At 30.7% G+C, this 12,562-nt stretch overlaps 2 protein-coding genes across 2 annotated transcripts; one reads left to right on the top strand and one right to left on the bottom strand.

Moving 5' to 3' along the window:
- Positions 1-397: 397 nt before the first annotated feature.
- LOC124910253 lies at positions 398-4,152 on the top strand. Its single transcript, XM_047450876.1, has 6 exons — positions 398-1,333; positions 2,769-2,824; positions 2,982-3,212; positions 3,287-3,578; positions 3,647-3,846; positions 3,943-4,152. The coding sequence occupies exons 1-6, from the start codon at positions 425-427 to the stop codon at positions 4,097-4,099; spliced, it is 1,845 nt and encodes a 614-aa protein (XP_047306832.1). The 5' UTR covers positions 398-424; the 3' UTR covers positions 4,100-4,152.
- Positions 4,153-7,556: 3,404 nt separating this feature from the next.
- LOC124945614 (UDP-glycosyltransferase 92A1-like) lies at positions 7,557-9,275 on the bottom strand. Its single transcript, XM_047486075.1, has one exon. It carries the CDS (start codon positions 9,225-9,227, stop codon positions 7,701-7,703), a length of 1,527 nt encoding a protein of 508 aa, XP_047342031.1. The 5' UTR covers positions 9,228-9,275; the 3' UTR covers positions 7,557-7,700.
- Between the last annotated feature and the right edge of the window lie 3,287 nt (positions 9,276-12,562).

The raw sequence follows: 12,562 nt of genomic DNA, 5'->3' as shown, positions 1-12,562 counted from the left end.
TCTTTTGTTTAATTTGGTATAATTTTTTTTTAATAATAACAAATAAGAAAGAAAAAAAGAGCTTATTATGGGCCCAGGATTGAATCTGCCGGCATAAAGAGATTCGCCGGTGAGGATTTATCCTCCGATATAAACGCTCCTATTATTATTCTTTCTGCATTGGTTCGTCTTTTTTTTCTTCTTCATCTCTCTCTCCTTCCTTACATGTAACCGTTTTTTCAGAGAATTTCGATATCTCCATCTCCTCATCAAGGTAATCATGGATTTACCGATTGGAGTGGAGAACGTCAATCTAGCTGACAGAACCATTTCAAATCAGAATTCAGATTCCTTTGTTCATCATGCGAGAGACGACGGAGAATATAACGTGAATGTGGATCTACATGAAGGAAGAGGAGACAAAGTTCCTCAGATTGAACGATTGATGTCGTCAGAAGATGAAAATAAACGTGAGGTTGAAAATGCGGACGTTTCCAGAGCTGATTTGAAGGCAAATGCGGAATTGGAATTGGAATCGGTGAAGGTTGTTGTTCATCCTCATTCCGAGCTTCCGAAGCCAGAGCCACCACCAGGTATAGCTCAGTTTACACATGAGAAACCTAAATCTATACAGGAGAAAACCTCAATCGACATGAAGTTATTTGGTAAATTCTTCCGTGAGAAGAGTAATAGCTTTTCAGCGGCGATAGCGAAACGTCTTTCGTCTTTAAATCTAAAGGAGATTGACGATTCTAAATCATTCAAATACAATTCGAATTTATTTCCAAACGTCACGGAATTTCATCTCTCTGGCCTTAAAGTTATCGTCAAGGTTAAAAGTGAGTACGAAAACAATGTCGTGATTGAAGGTCTGATTAAAGGAAGAATAAGCTTCTTCTCTAGATCAAACTGCCGTGATAGCACTGCCGTCCGTACTTTTCTTAGAGAGAAAGGTTTCAAGTTCGTGGAAATCAACATTGATGTTTATCCGATGAGAGAAAAAGAGTTGGTAGAGAGGACCGGAAAATCAACAGTTCCTCAGATTTTCTTCAACGAGAAACTCTTGGGAGGACTTGTTGCGTTCAATTCTCTTAGGAAAAGCGGCTTGTTAGAGCAGAGATTGAAGGATATACTATGCCGGAAATGCCCTGACGATGCTCCGGCATCACCTGTGTACGGTTTCGATGATCCAGAAGATGAACGATTGGATGAGATGGTAACTATCGTGAGGGTACTAAGGCAGAAATTGCCAATTCAAGATCGCCTGATGAAGATGAAGATCGTTAAGAACTGCTTCGCCGGCGCCGATATGGTCGAGATCATCATTCATCACTTCCATTGTGACCGGAAGGAGGTACGATTCTCAATTATTATTTTTTTTTTTTTTTTGCATTGATGAAAGATCTTGATCATATGCTTTGCGGACTAGGACAATTAACATGCATTCGCATCTATATTACCTATTTTAAATTATTTTTTTTAGTTGTAAATAAACTAATAATCTAGGTTATAAGTTTTATTAAATATGAAATTTATTTTATAGATCATGGTTCAAGATTTAGTGTGATTTTTAACTTAATTTAATATATATTATTTTCTAAATTATTATTCAAATGAACTTTTAGATTATTGTGATATTTATGTATTGTAATATTGTAGGATCTCATAAAATAGTATAAAATGTCTATTTTTATTATATAAAAAAACAAAATTAGAATAAAATAATGAATCATAAATGATGATATTGAAGGTAACGCGCACACACCCTGTGCAGCGTGACAATAGTACATGGCTCCATGATCTATGCATATATGGTTTAATGCTTAACATGTTCATAAATGAAGGGTGTTAGAGGATATTTCATAATTGGTTTTAATTTTGTATTTTGAAACTTATTTTGAATAATTATGTGAGTCTTTAAGCACATTATTTTTTTTTTCCAACGTGCGTGGTTTTGTGGTGGATAGTTTAATATAGGGCTGAAAGTAGTTTAGTTGTTCGTAAGTCAGTTCGGTCAAAACTCAACTTGAGTTTAACTTTAACTAAGTGTGAGTCAAGTTAGAGACGTCTCGTTGAATATTCAAGTCGAACTCATTTAAATATTTACTCGAAAGCTTGTCGAGCTTTTTTTAGCCCCATAATAAATAATATATTTATTTATTTTATTATTAAAACCTAAAATTTAAAATAAATATTATTTTTAAAGAAATTTAATTTTATTCAAGTTTTTTGAGTCAAGTCGAGTTAATAGGTAATAGTCGAGTAGAACTCGAGCTCGAATTTATAAACTTGTTCGAGCTCGAGCTCGAGTTCGAGTTGAACTAATAAATACTTAATCGAGTTCGAACTTAACTCGAGCTCGGCTTGACTCATTTACGGCTCTAGTTTAATATAATATTTATCTATCATTTTCTGATATGAGATTCATTTGAAACTCTAATAATAATTTCAATTTATTGAGTAACTTAAGTGTACAAAAATTTCATCAAATAATTTATTGATCTCATTTGAAAAGTGGGATTTATCCCAACCTTTTTATTGTACCTTGATACCATTTTAGCTGCTAATACCAGATGTTTTTTTATATTTGGTAAAATAAGTGAATCAAGGGATCACACTTCATTTGACAAATGATTAATTGGCAAGATTGTGATCCCAAATTTATGATATATAGATAATTTTCATTTTATAGAAATATGTAAATTGATTCCCTACTTGAGGTGATTACGCCTTTACTAGAATAGAATTATGACTAAACAATGTTGATGAGGCTGAACAAAATTTTATAGGCGGTCGAGATTGGGAAGAAGCTGGCCAGGAAGCATTTCATACATCATGTCTTTGGGTATGAACATTTGGTAAAAATAATTATCCAGAGTAGATTATTTTCTAGGTTATTGTCATTTTTTGAAACCATGATAACAAATGTAGAACTTTTTCACATCATGATCTGAATAGTCCCTAGTTTTAACTGCATTAATTCTTGATGACTTAATGTACAGGGAAAATGAATTTGAAGATGGAAGCCATTGCTACAGATTTCTAGAACATGAGTCATTTATTTCAAGATGCTTTAATATCCGAGGAGTTCCAAATGACTTAGAGCCAAAGCGTGCAGCTTCTGTTAGCCATAGACTGACTAAGATAATGGTTGCCATACTAGAGTCATACTCCTCCGAAGATAGGCTTCATCTAGATTATATGGGTATCAGCAACAGCGAAGAATTCAGAAGGTAATTAGAGAATTGATTGGTGGTGGTTTGAACTTTTCTGATAGTGATCATGTTATGGTTTAAAATGCATGCAGATATGTAAATTTGGTACAAGATCTTCAAAGGATGAATATTGGTGAATTCTTGGAAGAAGAAAAACTGACATTCTTTCTGAACCTTTACAATGCAATGGTAATTCATGCAATAATAAGGATGGGAGCTCGAGGTGGAGTTATTGATAGAAGAACTTTGTATTCGGATTTTCAATATGTAATTGGAGGATATCATTATTCACTTGGTGCAATTAAGAATGGAATCCTTCGAGGCAACAAGAGACCACCTTATTCCTTGACCAAATCTCTTGGCTCTGGAGACAGACGTCTAGAGGTAAATTTAGTGTTTTTGAACAAATATCTAGTAACAAAACTAACAAGTAATTTAATTAATCTTTTCAGTTTGCATTTGGAAAAGTGAATCCACTTATTCATTTCGGGCTTTGCGATGGGACAAGATCAAGCCCGAGTGTGAGATTCTTTACCCCACAAGGGGTTGAATCAGAACTAAGAAATGCAACAAGGGAGTTTTTTCAGAAGAATGGAATGGAGGTGGATTTGGGAAACAGGACAGTGTACAACATGACAAGAATCATCAATTGGTAGAGAAAATTAATTAATTTGTTGTCTTTTTAACTTGAATGAATGAATGAATGATCATGGATGTATAATTACATGAAAACCAATATATATTGCAGGTTTGATGTGGATATTGGACAATCAGAAAAGGAGATGCTGAAATGGTTGATGAATTTCTTGGATTGTTCAAAAGCAGGTCTTTTATCCCATCTTCTAGAGGATGGTGGCTCCATCAATGTTGTTTACCAGAATTATGACTGGTCTGTCAATTCATGAAACAACAAATTCAGGTTTTGTTTCTTCTTTTGTTGTATATAAATTCTTAAATTAAGATAGCAGTTGCAGAGAATTATAGTTAGTAGTACTAGTAGTATTAGCATATATCTATATCTATAGTTTAATTAAACTTGAAAGAACATATACAATTGTTGCTTATGATTGTTTGTCAACATTTTTTCTTTATTAGGAGAGGTTAAATAGTCTAGGATAAATTTGTATTGTTTAGTAAAGTTAGGAAGAAGAAAAGAGTTGAAGCTATATACTTGCCAACAAACTAATTAAAGTGAAGGAAATTATTGATAAGTTTGTGTAACGATGGAGAGCCAGAATTTGGTATCATGAATGATGTCGGAAATGATGTGTCAACACTAGATTGAATTTAAATATAATAGGAGAGAGAAAATCCATTTTTCAAGTTCAATCATCATTCTCGACACAATTCATAAAACTAAGGGCTTCTCCAACCGGATTGCAAACTCAAACGCAAACGCAACTCCAAAATTTGCTCCAATTCGAACTGCAAACTTCCCTGCAAAATGAGAATGTAAATTCTCTTTCTAAAAATAAACTCATATATGCTATATTAATTTAAATATTAAACTTATTTAAATAAATTATTTGAAACAATTTATTGGTTTTTTAATTTTTTAATTCAAAGATAAAAAGTTATAATATTTTTTAAATATTTAATTAAATCATTAAATTGTATTATACTTAAAATTTTATCTAATTTATTTTATATTTATATTTTATTATATATTTTTACGTTATATTTTATAACTTAAATTTTATAGATTATAAATTTATAATTTTAAACAAGAAATGTATAATATGTTTGTTTATTTAAATGTATTATTGAATTATTTTGTTGTTTATGAATTATTGATATATATACTTAATTTTATTTTAATATTATTAAATGAATGAAAAAAGATTGAGGTTAAATATGTATAGTTGATAAATATATAGATAATATTAATAATGTTAAAAAGTTAGTGAATATTCTTTTGGGTTTGGAAATGAGTTTTTAGGTTGGAGATGAATTACTGTTTAATGTGACGTTTACTGCATTTTGAGTTTAAGAATGAGTTTGTGGGTTGAAGATGGTCTAAATAAGTTCAGCACTAAAAGCACTAATCATAGATTTTGGCTTAAGTTTATACTAACGGATCAATTAAACAACTTATAAGGTAGTTTCCATTAATAGAAAACTCATAAGGAACTAAACTAGATCAATCATGAAGTCGTCATATTCAACATATAATATCTATGATCTCTTTTTAATCTAGTAAAATAATTTAAATGATAAAAAAGAATTATACTAATTTTTTTATTAATGAAAAAAATAGACATCTTTTATTATAAGTTAACTTAAGTTAACTTCTATATATTATGCAACTATTTCAATTATTTTAAGGATTGAAAATTCAACACTATTATAACTTTAATTGAATATCAAATACAAAATTCTAAAATATTAAATCATTTAAATCTTCAAAAGTTATATAATTTTAATTCACTTAACACTTAGTTTCTCTTTTAAAAACAAAAGACACTCAGTTTCTCTTTAAAAAACAAAGGCTTTATATATAGGGGCGGATTGACGATATAGTATCATATGAATTGCCTTTTTTTATTTAAAGATAAAAATAATTAAACAAAATAAATTTGACATAAATTAAAAATGAAATTTAAGAAGAAAAATTATTTAAAAAATAAAAGTAAGAGAACAGAAAAAATAGTTAAACTGAAATTAAAAAAATGAAAATAAAAGAAACTCAATAAATAAAAATAATTTTTAAAAGAAAGTAAATAAAAAAACTATCCATTAAGAAACTAAACATTAAAAACTAAAATTATTACAAAATAAGTTAGATTCTTTTTATTGATATAAGAAAACTAAAATTAAAAAACACATGTTTAAAAAAAACAACAAAATATTTCTTAAAAATTAATTCTTAAAAGACTATATAAATAAAAATAACTTGATAAAACTAAAATTAAAAAAATAAACTAAATAAAGTTTAAAAAAATTTAATTGGTGCTAAATTGACTTCAAATCAAAGTCTGAGTACAAATGAACTAATAATGATAAATAAGTTGGGAATTATAAATAATGATTATTAGCCAAATTTATTCTATATTAAATTTGTGATCAAAATTAACTTAATTTAAAATTAAATTAAAGAAGCTATTTAAAATAATTTTAAAAAATTGAGAAAAAAAAAATTGTATAAATAAAAATAAAATATAAAAATGATAGAGGATAAATATGACTTCTTTACCCTCACTTCAACAAATCAACCACTAATCCAATCGATCTTTCATTTCATGGCCTCACTTTCATATTTGGGTTAACCAACCATCCTAGTCACATATTTAACCACCGATCGATATTCTTTTTTCCTATGGACAACTCTCATTACTAATATTGTGAGCTCACACACTTTCACACGTTTCTTATCCCTCACCAAACTACCCACCCAAATCTTAATTGACATTTTCATCTCGTGACCTCACACTTTTAGACGTCTCTTTATTCCACGGTAAATGAACTACCAATTTCACTCGATCTCTAATATCATGACATCACACTTTGATCAATCAACATTTCATTCATATATATTTTAAACCACTAATCACAATCGACCTCTAATCTCATGATCTTAGGATCTTTTTTTACCAGTACCTCAGCAAACCAACCATCAATCTCAATCTTACATGCCTCTCATTCCTTGATAAACCAACCACTAACATCGATCTTTCATATCGAGACCTAATACTTTCACATGCTTTTAATCCCTCGACAAATTAGTTACCAATCACAATTGACCTATAATCTCGTGACCTTATGATCCTCTATTACCAGTCTCTTATCCCTCGACAAACCAACCACCAATTCCAATGAACCTCTTCATCTCGTGACATCACACTTTCACACGTCTCTTATCTCTCGATAAACTAACTATCAATCTCAATCACACTTTCATACGTCTCTCTTATCTCTCGGCAAACCAACCACCGAACTAAATCAACCTCTTATCACTCGACAAACCAACCATCAATCTCAATCACACTTTCACACAAATAAATCACTCAACTTATATTAAAAAAAATATTATTCTCAATACCCAATCCTTCTCACTATATTATTCTCAATACTTAATCCTTCTCACTATATCAAACAAATTAATTTATTTTAATATAAATATATTATGAATTAATTTTTAATATAAATTATATTTATTTTTTAAAATATTTTTGTTAAGTTACAAGTTCGAAACATACATATAAAATTTTTTTATTTTATTTTTAATCGTTTCAAATTTATGGAGGAGTTAACCCACAATTTAACTCAAATATTCACCAACCTGTCAAACCAAACAAATTTTTAAACATTATTATATATATATATATATATATATATATTATATATATATATATATATCAAAAATGCATAAAATCAAATATATTATAATAAACAACAAAATACAACACAATAAATAATGCATTTAAGTTCCCAAGAAATGGGGAATTGACTAAGATTTCTCTTAAGCAAACTGTTTGTTATTCTGTCAAGCATGTTTCTATCTCATAGTCATAGTGTAGAAAGAGAAACAAGTTTAAGGATTAGATCATCCAAAGCTAGCAGAGACGATCCTTTCCCATCTCCTCCATCTTCCATTGCAACTCTAATCGAATCCCTAATCTTCTCCGCCCTCATCTTCATCTCCTCCATCTCCATAACCTCCACAATTATCTTCTCCACCTTCTCACAATCTATCTCCCCTTTACCCCCTCTAGTCAATTCCACACAAACACCCATCTCCTCCACCATCATCTTCACATTATACGTTTGCTCCGCCGCCAATGGCCACCCAATCAAAGGCACACCTTGACTCAAACTCTCCATTGCTGAATTCCAACCACAATGACTCAAAAACCCACCTATCGAACTGTGTTTAAGTATCTCCAATTGCGGCGCCCATCCTCTAACCAACAAACCTTGTTTCTTCTCCCTTGTTATTCTCTCCTCAAATCTCTCCGGCAACCATTCATCTTTAAATTCTCCCTTCACATCAAACCCAACTGGAGGCCTGATCACCCAGATGAATGGTTTGCCACTCTTTTCCAATCCTTTAGCCAATTCCATCATCTGGGTTTCACCTATCGTGTTCTGTGAACCGAATGAAATGTATAAAACTGATCGTTTCTCCTTAGTTTCTAACCAATCGAGACAATCCTTTACCAAGATGCCGGATTTTCTCCCACTGTGCCGATTCGAAATCGGAACAGGGGAGCTAGTTCCGAGCATTTCTGGAGGCAACAAGGGTCCGACTGCCCAGACAGGTTTTTTAATATACTTTCTCAGGATTTCCATAGCGGAAGGTTCGATTTCCTCTGCTGTATTACAAACCCAACCAAATGATTGAAGAGATAAAGCAATCTGTGGTTGGAAAAACAGAGACCAGTCATCAGTCCCATCAGCGGCTCTTATGAAAGGATGGAGTTGAGATCGATGAAATCTACTAGAATCCGGGAAACCCGGAACATGGAATTCATCAGAATCAGTTTTACGGTGGGGGAGATTCTGCCAGATTGAAATATACGCAGCTGTACCATACGCACCGCCGGTAGTGAATGAGATGTTTACGGTGGAATTAGCTTCTGCAACTCGATTAGCCCATCCGAGGAAGATATCAGAGATGATACAAAGAGGGGGTCGGCCTTCGTCGGCTGTGATTTGCTCGATGAGATTGTTTACAGGGGTTTCGAGAGATGTGGATGCGGTGAAGAGGGAGACTATTAGAGATAAAGGAAGAGATTCAGTGTTTTCGCAGTTTGGAGGAAGGTTGTGGGCGGATGTGTCGAATGGGAGATCGATGAGATGGATCTGATTAGAGCTGTTTGTGATGGTGGATCGGAGGTAGGCGATGTTGAGAGGGGTGGTGGCGATGGTGATGGTGAAGTTTGTAAGATGATGGATTTGGCGTGCTAATGCTAAGAAAGGGATGAGATGGCCATGGGCCATGAATGGTAGCATCACTATGTGCGGCGGGGATGGTTGCTTATTGACGTTGGCGGCGGCGGTGGTGGCTTCTCCCATTTTGGTTTTCTCTCTCATAGACTGACCAAAAGTAACACTTTTGGTCTTTATTGGTTGATGCAAAGTGAATTGTGTTCACATGATTTGTGAGTTATTTATAAAGAATATGTGTGTTTGAATGAATTGTATCCATGTCATTTTTCTAAATAAAGAAAGGAAATTTTGTTTGATATTTGTTTAATAAGCATGAGTACTATTTGATTAATATTATCCTTAACAACCATTTGGAACTGGGTTTATTTTTTTTTAAGGTTTTTTATTTGGGAAATTTGACGAAAATAATCTAAAAAATTGGGGTAGATGAGTTTTTGATCTGCGCATAATTTAAAATGAGCTGGTGACCACTTTATATTTTTTTTGACGAAATTGTTTATGTCGCGAGATGCAATCGAATACCATGTGAAAAGTCCACAAGCCCCTGTGAAAAGTCTACAATCGCGAGATTGGAATTTTTTTTTTGGTAATTTTTTCAAAAATAAAATAAAATTGTGTCTCGCGATTGCTGGTTGCGTCTCGTGAATGCCGGTTGCGTCTCGCGATTATAGACTTTTCGCAATGCATCTAGTTGCGTCTCGCAACAGGAGCATTTTCGTCCAAAAAAAAGTGGTCACAACGCATAAAATTAAATGCGCTGGTCAAAAACTCATTTACCCTAATCTTTAAGGCCATTTTGTCAAAATTTTCTTTTATTTTATTTATTTTTGAATTATTTAAAAAAAACAATGATAGATGATAATTTTAAGGTAGATAACTATATTGTATATTTAATGTGAAAAATATGAATGAGCTATTGTGACTTTGGTAAATGAATTTAGTCCAAATAATGACATCAAACGAGTCCTTATTTTTATTAATTATTTTATTTTTAATTCCAAATTTTATAAAATTGAATCTTCTTGGTAAAGACCCAGATCGAGGCAAAGATGTAGAATTCAAGTTGAATTTGGCCGCCACTATTGAATTAATGAAGACGACTAACAACTAAACAAATAGGTACAGATAACTGATGTATTAATATTTTTTTTTATTAATGGATTAGGTATCCATGAGTAACTATCATCGTATTACATATTTTGTTGTTAATTTATACTAATTAATAGTGATGTGATAATAATAGTTTAAAAATTAATATTTTTTAATTTGACCTAATTATTTTGTTTAAAAATAGTAATTATGATTATATTAATATAAACTTCAATATTTTTTTAAATAAATTAGGGTTAGTAGTCACATAATTTTTTAAGTGATAAATTTGTAGTAAAGAGCTTTTGAGTATAAGTCTTTATTATAAATAATGTTTATAAAAAATATTTAAGACATGTAAAATTAATTTTTTTTTTAATTTAAGAAACTAGTTAGTATGAACCAACAACCAAATTATTATATTATTTTTAATATAAATAAATACTAATATTGAACTAATCTACCATTTAATAAAAAAATATTTTTTATTCCTATACTATAAAATATATACCATTTATACCTATATAATATACATCATATAACTATAGTATAACTTGTAATTTTTTTTTTATTATGTTGCTGATGTATTTTATTATTTTTATCATGTTTTATTTCTCTAGGCTTAATTCTTAAAGAAAAAAATAATGATAGGAGAGCTAAAGATTTGTAGCGAAGCGAACAACGTGTAGTGCTGATTAAACTTGATGACTTGATATTTATTTATTTTTATTTTTTTATATTCATTAATAATTTTCTTTCTCTTCTTATTACTTACATTTTCTCTCTTTATCTTAAATATGACCTATTCGCTATAAATCTTTCGCTCTCCTATCATTACTCTTTTTGAATTATATGATTTTCACCGTACATACTTCAATAATACATACTTCGACCTCTCTACTATTTTTTTTAAACAAAGCTTGAGAGGGTCTACTTTATTATTATTTTTTCTTGATAGAGAGGAGACAATATATTATTCGTAGAGAGTTGAGAGATGGCCAACCTTTCTTAAATACTTAAATAAACTATGTCCATCAAAGTGTAGTGTTTGGGGCAGGACTTTATTTAAAAAAAAATCATAACATTGATCCAAATTATATAAATGATTTTTCTTATTATATTAAAATTTAAATGGGTGTTAGGCTTATATTCTTCCACTGTCATAAATATTAATATAATCATAATGCACACATAATATAAGATAAATCAATAATCATATGATAACATCATAATGTCATAATTAAGCAAAAGTACTAATAAGAATCTTAGCGGTTGCATGTCAATTTACCGACATAGTCCCTTCTATGTATCACATACTAGATTTTCACGTACTCCAACAATAATGTCTTTGTCAAAGACAAGAAATTATGTTTTATTCACTAATTCATTAAGTATATATATATACAAACATAAGTAACATGATTTATGCCATTTTATCAGAAACAACAAAATACATGAGTTATGAGTTTAGAGTGTGAAACACATCATAATTGAACATATATTACGTGTTTAATCATTTTGTCAAATGATCTGCCATCATTAATTCAATGCTCATATGTTATATTTGACACTCTTTATTTTTGAACTTCTTCTTTAACGACAAGATACTTTAATTCCATATGTTTAGCACCTTTGAAATACTTGTTGTTTATAAAAAAGAAGACCACTACGGAATTGCCACAATAAATTTTCAGCGGCTTGGTGATAGTGTCGACAAGTCCGAGCCCTAAAATAAAGTTCCGCAACCATAAACCATAAAGTGTGACCTCAAAGCATGTCACAAATGCAGCTTCCATAGTGAATGCAACAATGACAGGCTGTTTCACACTTTTCTATGAAATTGTTCCTCTAGCTAACATGAACAAATAACCAAATGTGAATTTTCTCGTATCAACACATTCGAAAAAATCTGAATCTGAGCATCCAATCACCTCGAAATGATCAGACCTCCTATAAATGAGCATATAGTCTTTTGTTCCTTGTAGATACCTCAACACTTTCTTTACCATTTCAATGATTTGTTTTTAGATTACTTTGATATCTAGCTAGTATTCCAACAACAAAATTAATGTCTTGTCTAATACAAGTCTGAACTTACATCAAACTTCCAAGTTCCAACCATAACTATATAAAGAATACGTTTCATTTCATTACGTTCCGAATCATATTTGGGACATTGATTGAAACTAAATTTATCTCCTTTTTTGAATTGAAACAACACATGCCTTGCATTTTTCTATCTTAAATCTCTCTAAAAACTTCATTAATATATGTTTTATGAGACAATACCAACATCAATGTGATCTATCACAAAATATTTCTATTCCAATCACATAGAATGCGTCATTCATATATTTTATTTCAAAGTTTTTAGAGAGAAAATCTTTAGT

Source organism: Impatiens glandulifera, chromosome 7 (genome assembly GCF_907164915.1).
Source record: "Impatiens glandulifera chromosome 7, dImpGla2.1, whole genome shotgun sequence".
Classification (NCBI taxonomy): domain Eukaryota; kingdom Viridiplantae; phylum Streptophyta; class Magnoliopsida; order Ericales; family Balsaminaceae; genus Impatiens; species Impatiens glandulifera.
Note: the sequence above shows the minus strand (reverse complement) of the source record. Positions and strands in the feature narration are given on the sequence as shown.